Source organism: Mus caroli, chromosome 5 (genome assembly GCF_900094665.2).
Source record: "Mus caroli chromosome 5, CAROLI_EIJ_v1.1, whole genome shotgun sequence".
NCBI lineage: Eukaryota > Metazoa > Chordata > Mammalia > Rodentia > Muridae > Mus > Mus caroli.
In genome coordinates this window covers 127,874,837-127,886,179 of record NC_034574.1, presented here as the reverse complement: position 1 = coordinate 127,886,179, position 11,343 = coordinate 127,874,837, and the positions used below count along the sequence as shown (strand labels likewise).

At 49.9% G+C, this 11,343-nt stretch overlaps 1 protein-coding gene and 1 non-coding gene across 2 annotated transcripts; both read left to right on the top strand.

Annotated features, from left to right (window-relative positions):
• Positions 1 to 1,887: 1,887 nt before the first annotated feature.
• Positions 1,888 to 10,546, top strand: Bud23 (BUD23 rRNA methyltransferase and ribosome maturation factor). Its single transcript, XM_029477702.1, has 10 exons — positions 1,888 to 2,374; positions 2,469 to 2,551; positions 2,794 to 2,890; positions 4,436 to 4,532; positions 5,966 to 6,016; positions 6,706 to 6,791; positions 7,224 to 7,269; positions 7,522 to 7,580; positions 9,853 to 9,942; positions 10,081 to 10,546. Exons 1-10 carry the CDS (start codon positions 2,286 to 2,288, stop codon positions 10,133 to 10,135), a joined length of 753 nt encoding a protein of 250 aa, XP_029333562.1. The 5' UTR covers positions 1,888 to 2,285; the 3' UTR covers positions 10,136 to 10,546.
• Positions 9,374 to 9,503, top strand: LOC115031233. Its single transcript, XR_003836844.1, has one exon.
• Positions 10,547 to 11,343: the final 797 nt, after the last annotated feature.

Here is an 11,343-nt window from a genome sequence, read left to right as displayed (position 1 = left end):
TATCTCGGTTCCAGTGTGGGTATATTCATCTCCAGTTTACCCTGGGTCGTTTGACAATGTGTTTTAAATATGTGGTAAAGTAAGCAATAGTTAGAAGATATGATAAGGTACTGTCATATTGCATAAGTGGTCTGTCACTGAGCAATACCTCCTGCCCCTCGCTTGGGGATTCTAAGTAGACATTTTACTTTTGAGGCACACCCCTAGCCATTCACTGGATGATTCTGAAAAGCACTCTACCATTAGGCTACACCCCCGGAAGGAATCAGTACTATTAGAGACAGGACATATTCATTGTGGGTTTATTGTGATCTTTATTTAAATGCATGATTGCACTGAGTTGTCATGTCAACCATTGACATAAATAATATCTGAATCCTCTACATGGTAGCTTATTTGGTTTTGTTTGTTTGAAACCTGGTCTCATATGGTCCAGAGTATTCTTGAACTTGCTATATAGAGGGGGTGATTGAATTCCAGACCCTCTGTCTCCACCTTCCTAGTGGTAAAATTGCAGACATGGTCCCGCACGTATGGCTGTATGGAACACTGTTCTGTGGGGCTGTTTACCTTGATTTTTGGGAAGACCAGGTATGGCCATTCTCTGTTCAGTATGGCAGCTAGTAGCTANCTATTAAAACTCTGTAAGTCAGAATGGCCTAATGTGAAGAAATGAGCACACATACACACACATACACACAAAACACACACACAACTCATTCACCATGTTATACAGATTATGTACTGAAATGTCATTTTGAGTATATTGGCCTAAAAGTCATTCTTTAGTATATAGAGTTAAGTAAGTTGATTATAGTTTATTTTGCTATTTTTTTTTTTTTTTTTTGGAGATATGGTCACATTATCATATAAGGCTGGGCTTCTGCCGTCTGCATATGGGGATTCCAGGCATGCACAGCTATGCTCTACTGTACTCTGATTTACTGTCTCTTCCCCCTTCTTCCTGGCTGACCTTGAACTCAGAGAGATGAGTTTGGTTCTGTGGAGACATGGACCTCATGCTGGCATTATACTGTGTTTCTCAGGGTTGACGCTNTAAGGTTTTCATTTTCTGGTACTGGGGGTGGGATGTATGGCCAGGCACTCACNGNTTACTACTGAGGCGAATCTTGCTGCTTTTTGGAGGTACTAGGGATTGAACTTAGGGCCTCTTGTGTGGTAGGCAAGTGCTCTACCACCGAGCCACAGCCCTAACGTTTGTTGTCCGTTGTTGGTATGTGAAAGGAAGTATGGAAGGTGACTCTGAGAGAAGACACTCCTAAGGAGTAAAGCGGGAAGGCCCAGTAGAGTTGTAGGTGNTCCCTGACTTGTGACTTGCTGAGTGAGTGGTCCTATTCCTGTCAGCTTTGCTGGAGAGATGGATCAGCAGTTAGGAGCACTGACTGCTCTTCCAGAGGACCTGGGTTCAGTTTCTAGCACCCAGATGACTGCTCACAACCATCTCTAGCTCCAAGATCTGACATCCTTACATAGACATACATGCAGGCAAAACAATGCACTATATGTATTTATATATGTATACGCACACTCACAAACACACATTTTAATAAAATATGTGCACAATAAAATGACATGCACCTCTATCAAGTGGACTTTTGGGACTACTTTACTGGTGTTTTTTTTTTGTTGTTGTTGTTTTTGATGTATTTATTTTATGTATATGAGTACACTGTAGCTGTCTTCAGACACACCAGAAGAGGGCATCGGATCCTCATTACAGATGGTTATGAGCCATCATGTGGTTGCTGGGAATTGAACTCAGGACCTCTGGAAGAGCAGCTGGAGCTCTTAACCACTGAGCCATCTCTCCAGCCCCAACTGGTGTTGTTTTGAGACAGGGTCTTGCCCAGGTTGGCCTTAAATTCTTAGTCTTGCCTCAGCTATTTGAGTACAGAAATTTGTGGGAGCATCCATGCCCATCATTGGGGCTGCATTTGAGTTTGTTGATTTCAAGTTAGAATTGTAAATTTAAAATTGTTAGGCAAGAGCGAGCCAGATAGCTCAGAGGGTAAAGCTTTATGACTTGAGTTCAATCCCTAGAAATTCATGTTGGAAGAAGAGAACCAGATTGAGCAGTTTGGCCTCTGATCTTGTGCTCGCACGCGCGCACTCACACACATTAAATGAAGTAAAAAGAGTTTAAGGTAGAAAGAGTCCCTCTAACTGATTATTGCTTCTTTATTTTCCTGACTCTTTTGGTCTAGGAGAAATATGACTCAGAATTCCATAACTGCTCCCGTGTTTTTCTCCTTCCCAGCTCACGGATGATTGACATCCAGACCAAGATGACTGAGCGAGCGCTGGAGCTCCTCTGTTTACCAGAGGGTCAGCCCTCTTACCTGTTAGACATTGGGTGAGGTCCTGGGGCCCCAGGTCTAATTGTCTGGGTCAGGGTGGAGGGTTTCTGTGGTTCGGCAATGTGAGCCTCAATGGGTCATTTCTTCCAGCTGCGGTTCTGGACTGAGTGGAGATTATATCTCGGAAGAGGGACACTACTGGGTGGGCATTGACATCAGCCCTGCCATGTTGGGTAAGTGTATGTGCCTTGCCTTCTACCAAGATCACCAACCCCTTTTGTGAGGAGCTGCTGAGATGGTTATTTGCTTGTTTGAGATAAGGTCTTGCCATATAGCCCAGGCTAGTCCCCAACTTGGGACACGCCTGCCCCAGCCTCCCTGTTACTGAGATCACAGGTCTGCCCACCACACCTGTCTGTGTCAGCTGTACCCATACTTTGTAGCTGTACCCATACTTTGTTTTCCTCCAATGTAGACGCCGCGTTGGACCGAGACACAGAGGGGGACCTGCTGCTAGGGGACATGGGCCAGGGTGTCCCTTTCAGACCGGGCTCTTTTGATGGCTGCATCAGGTGACNGTCTTTACCTTCCACTTTTACTTTCATAGATCAGCGTTTCTTAAATTGGCTGTATAGCAGTNATCACACCACATTTAAACATTTACGTGTTCTGGGGAGCTGGCTCGGTGATCACTGGGGCGTTTTACCAAGCCTGGCAAACCTGCATTTCATACACAGACTACACATGGTGGAGAGAAAGAAGAATCTTTTTTTTTTTTAAAGATTTATTTATTATTTATATGCAAGTAAACTGTCGCTGTTTTCAGGCACACCAGTAGAGGGTGTCAAATGTCATTATAGATGGTTGTGAGCCACCATGTGGTTGCTGGGAATTGAACTCAGGACCTTCATAAGAACAGTCAGTTCTCTTAATCGCTGAGCCATCTCTCCAGCCCCCNAAAAAGAAGATTCTTGAAAATTATTATTTGCTCTCCATACATGAACCAGGATNCAGGCACAGTAAATAAGTGTAATTCAACACATATAAATAGTCTAAGATTTTTAGATTTATAAGGACAAAGACAGCCAAAAACTAGTTCTGTGTGTGGATGTTCTTGAGTCTGTAGAGGCAAGAGAGCACCCTCAGGTGTTGGCCTGTGTGTGTGGGCATGTACCGCGTGGGCATGTACCACTTGCATGCCTGGTCCCTGTGCTTGCTAGGGGACAGCGGCCAGTCCCCTGGAACTGAAGAAGGTTGTGAGCTGCTGTGTGCATGGTGGCAACTACACTTGTGTCCTGCCAGAGNAGCAAGTACTCTTAATCACTGATCACCTCTCCCGCCCCTGGATGTTAGTAACCANTTTTGGAGTATTGAAGTTACTGTTGGAAGTATGAAGTGTTGCTGCACGTGGTTGTAATCCCTGCACTTGGGAGGTGGAGGCAGGAGGGTTAGCAGTTCAAGCTCATTGTCTGCCACAAGAGTTGAAGGCTAGGCTGCATGAGATCCTGGCTCAAAGTTGAAGCATTTGTTTGTGTGTGTGTGTGTGTGTGTGTGTGTGTGTGTATTCTGTTTTGTTTTTAAAGAAGACAGGATCTCACTATGTAGTCCAATCTGGCGCCAAACTCGCAGAGATCCACTTGCCTCCCAAGTGCTGGAATTAAATGTGTACACCACCTGGCTGATGTGTTGGTTTTGTTTTGTGGCGTTGGAGATCAAACTGTAGGCCTTGCCCATGCCGGGCCAGTAGGATGGCTGGGTGTGAAGAGGGGTGGGCCAGAAGCAAAGAATGAAACTGCAGAAGGTTTGAGATCAGGGGGTTTAAAGAGACTTAATAGATACAGCAGAAGGATGTGAAGGGATGAGTGGCTGTGTGTCAGTGCTGTTCGGTGGGTTTCCCCTGGTGGGAGAGAATGAAGGCAGAGAAAGCGTTTTCCTGGAGTGGCTGAAGGAAGGAAGTTCTTCCCCANGTGATCCTGCGCTNTAAAGAAGTGGTCAAGAGTGAACTGGTAGGATGGGAGCTCCAGGCAGNAAATTAGAGTGGGTGATGGATGGCAGAGGCCTCAGGAGGCCTTTAAGGAAGGCATTGGGCCCACTTAAAGGGGTCTCTTCCTTTTCAGCATCTCTGCCGTGCAGTGGCTCTGCAACGCCAACAAGAAGTCGGACGTCCCTGCCAGGCGCCTGTACTGCTTCTTTTCTTCCTTGTACTCTGCCCTTGTGAGTATAAGCTCCTTCCTCTGCCTGTCTGTGTCTGTCTGTCTGTCGGTCAGTCAGTCTTCTATCTTGTAAGTGCAAGGGTGAAGTTGAAGGGTTCCATAATGAGGCTNCTAGGAAAGGAGCCCACAGCCTGTGGAGACTCAGCTGGGCTCTGTGGTNTAGACATAGAATCCTCACACTTGGAGGCAGAGACTGGACAGTGGGAAGTTCAAAGCCAGCCTTTGATACATAGNAAGTTCAAAGTCAACCAGAGATGTCTCAGAAATGCAAAAGAAAAAAAGCCCAGGTGCGAAGAGCTGATGTGATCAAGCCCAGGGGTAGCATGGCCAGCATCCAAGCCACTGAGTTGAGTGAGGAGAGATGTGTAGCACACAGAGGTGGCCTGCCAGAGTGCCCTGTCCTCCACAAGCTCCTCCCCTACCTCCTCCTCTGATTGTTTTTAAAGATTTATTTAATTATTGTATGTATGAGTACACTGTAGCTGTCTTCTGACACACATCCGAGGGCATCGGATCCCATTACAGATGGTTGTGAGCCATCATGTGGCTGCTGAAAATTGAACTCAGGACCTCTGGAAGAGCAGTCAGTGCTCCTAATTGATGATCCATCTCTCCAGCCCTTCTCTAACTTTTTCTTTGTATTGGAAAAAAAAAATTCTTAGCTGGATGATGGTGCACACCTTTAATCCCTGAACTCTGGAGGCAGAGGCAGCAGATCTCTGAGTTTGAGGCCAGTCTGATCTACAGAGTGAGTTTCAGGACAGCCAGGGCTACACAGAGATACCCTGTCTCGAGAAACAAACAAACAAAAAAATCATGCCAGGCATTGTGGCATATACCTTTTTCCTTCTTTTTGTTTCGTTCTTTTTTCTTCTTTTCTTTTCTTATATTACATGTGTGACTGTTTTGTCTGCATGTATGTCTGTGCACCTCATTTGTGGTTGATGTCTACAGTGGCCAGCTGAAGGTGGGTGTGGGGTTACAGATGCTTGTGAGCTGCCACACGGGTGCTGGGAGTGGATCTCCGTCCTCTAGAAGAGCAGCAAGTGCTCTTAACCACTGAGCCATCTCTCCAGCCTGTGGCAAACACCTTTAATCCCAGGATTTACTGGGTTATTTTTGTTTCTTGTCCCTTTTCTTTTGAGATAGGGACTTAAAACTGTGTAGACCAGGCTGGCTCTGAGCTCGTGGTGATCCTCCTGCCTTTGCTCCTGAGGGCTTAGGTTGCAGACATGCACCACCTGGCCCCAGTTTTCCTTCCTGCGACTGTAAATTAACTGTGTGCTTTCCCAGCACACACTCGAGAAGTTCAGGAGTCTTTTGGTGGTGGTGGTATTCTGAGCCCTAAGAATGGTACCTTGCCCATGATAGGAGTGCTGTGGTCGTAATTCCACAGAACACTTAATGTGGTCTTGATATTTCTGTTTCCCACAGGTCCGTGGGGCCCGAGCTGTCCTGCAGCTGTACCCTGAGAACTCGGAGCAGGTGAGCAGGTAGCGAGGGCTGCTGGGAGGGGAAAGTGTAGAACAGTTTTCTCCACTCAGCTGCCTTTTTGCCACTGGGCACCATAAGGGAATGGGTATCCTAATGATGGCACTGTGACCCCAGATGGCTTCCCAAGAGGGGGTGTATCTATGGGGAGGCTGGGATGTTGACTTCTGTTGTCAGGTGAGATGGTAGGGAACCTGGGTTGGTTTACTNTCATGTAGTATGCACTGGGACCTGGCCTCCATCTGCATCCCTGAGAGAGAAGAGTTAAGGCGGTGTCAGGCGGTGCTGATGCTGCCCAGTTTCCTAGCCCAATAGGTAGATAGGAGCAGGTAAGAGGACCTCGGCAGCTCTGTCCTGTGTGGCATAAGTAAGGGATTCTGCAGTAACAGAACTAAGTCTGCTCTAGTTGCCTCACTCATTTCTAGTTGGGCTGGGAAATGGGTCCCTGGACCAGATATTGGAAATGAACAGAATTGGTTTATTTGATACTTCCTCCAGGTGCAGCTGCTGAGACTGGCTGCAGCCTCAATTCTGCCTTGGTGACTTTCCAGGCCTCGGGAGTGGGAAAGGTCTAGTTAGAGAGTGCTTTCGATTCTGACCAATGAGGGCTGAGGATATCTCCAGCTTTTGTCCTTTTCTTGTCCCTCTTGTCTCTCTGTCCATTCCCTGACTCCTCTCTCCAGCTGGAGCTGATCACAACCCAGGCCACGAGGGCAGGCTTCACTGGTGGCGTGGTGGTAGACTTCCCCAACAGTGCCAAAGCAAAGAAGTAAGTGCCGGGACTGGGCGATGGCTCAGTGGGGGAAGTGCTTGCTTTGCAAGGATGAGGGCCTGAGTCCCTTTTCCAACACTCAAGTTAAAAAGCCACGTGTGACTNGGAAGTGAGGATAGGCAGATCTCTGGGGAATCGCTGGCCNGCCAGCCTAGCCTACTTGGTGAGCTCTCAGTTAGTGAGANACGCTGTCAAGGAATGTGGTGGGCGGTGACTTGAGGAATGACAGCTGAGGTTGATCTCTGTCTTCATGTGTATGCACATACACAGCATGCGCTGGGACCAAGAGCTGTCTCCANGGCGCTGGGCCCTTTCAGGCTGCTGAGTAGACAGAGGAATGCTGGGTGGGTGAGCAGGGCCATAAGAGGTGTAAGGCCTCTGTGCTACGAGGCCTTGTGAGCCAGGCTTCCTATTGCCCCCTTGTTTCAGGTTCTACCTCTGTCTGTTTTCTGGGCCTTCTACCTCCCTGCCAAAGGTAAGGAAGGGCCTGGGGCTTCCAGACTACNCCTTGTTTTCCCAACACAAGGGCTGGGAGGGCTGCTGAGGTCAGGGTTCCCCAGTTTCCTGCATACAGAGCCCAGAAGTCTGAGACTTCTGTAAGTCCTGGGAGGGAACTCCCACCCTTGTGGCCTGTCTTTCAGGCCTATGGGGCTTACTCAGACCTGGATGCATGTTTCTGTGTTGGGGCGGTGAGCTCCAGGGTGACTGAGAGCTGTGTTTCCTGCAGGGGCTGACTGAAAGTCAGGATGCAGACCAGGCCTCCGAGTCCACGTTTACCAGTGAGCGGTAAGGTGCACAGATGTGGGGACCAGGCAGGGGCTGGGGCATCACTCTCCACCTTCACTTGAGCCTTAGCTTACACACAGTTGCAGNACCAAAGATGCTGCAACCAGATGTGCCTCTTGGACTGTGTCTGCCCACTCTTCAGGATGAGCCCTGGGGCAGCCTCAGCGCTTTAGCTTCCTGTGTGAACCTGCGCATGCTCCTTCTCAACGCACTNGGCAGGGTGCTCCTGTACAGTTCCCCCACACCCTCCTCCCAGCCACGTTCCACTACCACCTGGGTCCCTGCCTTCCTTGGCTCCTGCATCCTCATCCACACCCTCCCGAGTCCTTCCTATCCACACACACAGCTCCCACAGATCAGATACTCAGACCATTCAACAAAGCCCAGCTTACAGAAAGGGCATGTCACCACTAGACCCTAGTGTAAGGATGAGGTCCCCAACATACCCTAGTGTAAGGATGAGGTCCCCAACACACCCTAGTGTAAGGATGAGGTCCCAACAGACCTTAGTGTAAGGATGAGGTATAAGATCCATGGAGGGGATTGGATACCTTGTGCNTCCTCTGCAGAGCTGAGTAGAAGCAACNTCTAGAAGAGTCCCAAAGCTCAATGGAGAATGAGCAGGGGACCACGAGTGGGTGCAGGTCAGGGGCCAGGCTCGGGCAGCAAGCTCCTGAACCTTCTGAGCCCGCTCACCTGCCCCATTTCTGTTTNTGTTTTACTAAGAAAATAAACAGGTTTCCACACAGTCTCCCCCATCATTCCTGGCGCCTGTGGCCACTTACCTTCCTTTCCACCTCGATGACTTTTTCTTCCCTTTATTTAGTGACTCCCATCTTGTCCCTACTCACGTTCTGCNCACACAGTGTTCTGTTTGCTTTTTGGCCCTCACATGTTGGCAGTAACCTCTGACTGCACCTGACCCCTGACCCTCGCCCACTCGGGGTTCATTCTCCGTTGAGCTTTAGACTCTAAGCTCTAAAACTCTTCTAGCTTTAAGACTCTTCTAGATGTTTCTTTTTTCTTTCTTTCTTTTTTTTAATGGTTTTTCGAGGCAGGGTTTCTCTGTATAGCTCTGGCTGTCCTGGAACTCACCAGGCTGGCCTTGAACTTAGAAATCAGCCTGCCTCTGCCTCCCGAGTGCTGGGATTAAAGGCGTGCGCCACCACGCCCGGCTTTCTTCTAGCTGTTTTTGCTCAGCTTTGCAGAGGAAGCACAAGGCGTCCAGTCCCCTTTATGCATCTTAGGGTCCCTTAGCTTCACTCAGGTGTCAGTGAGTGGAATGGCTATCCCATCCCTCTCCCCTTTCCTCCTCACTCCGCTTAGTCCCTTTCCCCCTCCTGTCTTCATGGCAGCTAGGGGCCTCCCAGGTTCCTGTCACAAGCCATGCTCACACACCTTGCGGTGTGTATGGTGGGGCGCTGTGCTGCCGTATCTGACCTCACTAATTCCCGCTGGTCACCGTCACCCAGGAGGGCAGGCTCTTCGCTGGCCTTTGGACCAGCCTGGGACTTCCTTCCATGACTCCTGTCTGGCCTCAGGTAGCCTGCCTTCTTTCCGGGTGACCTAGACACACAGCCTCACCCCACCCCAAATGCTGAGTAGCTTGGACCTCTGATCTGGCTTTGCTAGGGGAGGGTTGGCAAGGCTAGGTTGTGGCTTCTGCCAGCACCCAGGGTCCTCAGTCTATCCCGAAGCAGCTGGCAGCTCTCCTTCAAGCTAGGCTTGATCACTCCAGCCCAGCAGCCAATGGGAATGTGTCTGGGTGGGTGAGCAGACACCCGTCATCCTTGGGCCTCTTGTCCATTGAGCTGAGGGGATCTTGTTCCTCCACGGCCAGGGCTGGAGGCCAAGATCAGCTGTGAGGAGCATTCGTCAGGACTGCTATGAGCAGGCAGCCTTGTTTTCCGGCCTCAGACACTGACAGAAACTTGACTGGGGTGCGGGGTGGGCACTGCTCTTATAGCCACACTGAATTCCCAAGTCTGAGGAGCACCATAAGTGGCAACACTGGTCTGTGCAGGCACCATGGCTTCCCTTGGACACTACCAGGCTTTGGAGTAACTCCTTTCTGGAGTCACTCCATGGACCAGGTGCATGCCAGACACAAGGCCATCTTACAGGGGCAGGGACCACACCCCACAGCTCTGCTAAGCCAGGATTTTGGTTCTGTTGCTGAGGAGTCCAGAGTGGAAATCACAGAAGGGAAGAGGGAGCCTCAGGGCTGCCCCTGTGCGCATCATAGCCATCCTCTCGCTCTGTCTCTGGCCAGGGCCCCACACAAGAAGGCACGGAGGGACCTGGTAAAGAAGAGCNGGGAATGGGTCCTAGAGAAGAAGGAGAGGCGCAGGCGCCAGGGCAAGTGAGTAGTGTCTGGAGATGGGCAACAGGCAGGGAGGGGGATGCTGTGGCTGCCAAGATGTCATCTGTGTTTGAGGTCTCCGATCTCTTCATTCTCCTGAGTCCATTTCTGTCTGTCTGTCTGTCTGTCTGCCTGCAGGGAGGTCAGACCTGACACCCAGTACACCGGCCGCAAGCGCAAGCCCCGCTTCTGAGTGCGCTGTATCTAATCAGTTGGAGATAGAGCCTGGCCACCCACACCTGCAGCCAGTCCTGCAGCCGTCCTGGCCACCCACTCTGTTCAGAGAGTGGGAGCTGCCCAGCCCAGGACCTGCCTCGGGAATTCTCTGGACTGAACTGTTTACCTCAGCAGCTAGCAACATAGTATTTTAGAAAAGTTGGGAGGCTCTCAAAATATTTTTTCACTAAAAGAGTTCCAGGGATCTGGGTTTGGCAGCTCAGATCCTGTAATCCCAACACCCTCCCGGGAGTCTGAGACAAGAAGATGGAAAGTTCCAGGCCAGTCCAGACTACACAGCAAAAACCTGTCTTACAAAAACAAAAAGAAAAGAATTTCTAAGGATGTTTTATTTTGTCCTAAATGCATTAAATGACTTTCTAAGTAACTGGTATCCCTGGCCCTGCATGAGCCCCTGTCTCAGGTCCCTCTGTCGGGGAGCACTGCATGGCTCCTGGCTAGGAGCTGAATTTACAGGCCTGGAACGGACAGAAGCATCCTTGTGACTTGCGAAGGGCATAGGGTGGGTCCCTGAATTGGGGCTCAACTTGCATGTCACTTGTCACACAGGGTTGGGAATGGGGTTTGGGAGTCTGAGGTATATACTGCCCCAGGTCTCTGCCACTCCCAAGCCTCTTGCCTCAAGAGTTTAAATATCTTAGCGCTTAGTGGCCTCGGGCTCTGGGATGTGTGGTATCCAACAGCCATCCAAGATGGCAGGGGAGGGAAGTGGGGGGCTGAGGACACTTGATAGCTATGTTCTGTGAGCCCTAGGAGGGAGATGACACCTGGGCGTGGCATGGCAGGAAGGGGCCTATGGCCTTAACCCCGGAGAGGCATTGCCCAAGGACCATACCTGGGACCTAGGCTCACTGGGTCCAGTTCCTGACAAGCCAATGAGGGATCCAGATGCCCAGAACCCACGTGAGGTCGGATGCAGTAGCACTGCTAGACACGAGTTAGGCAGAATTCCCAGAGACTTGGGTCAGCTATACTCAGGGAACAAAAGATCTTGCCTGCCTTGAACAAGGTAAAAGGCCAGGACCAAAGTTGTCCACAAGCTTGAGTTGTACACAAGCTCAGGCACACATGCACTTTTTTCTTTAAGGAGCTGGAGAGATGGCTCAGTGGTTACAGTCATTCATTTCTCTTCCAGGGGACCTGAGTTTGGTTTCAACAACTCAC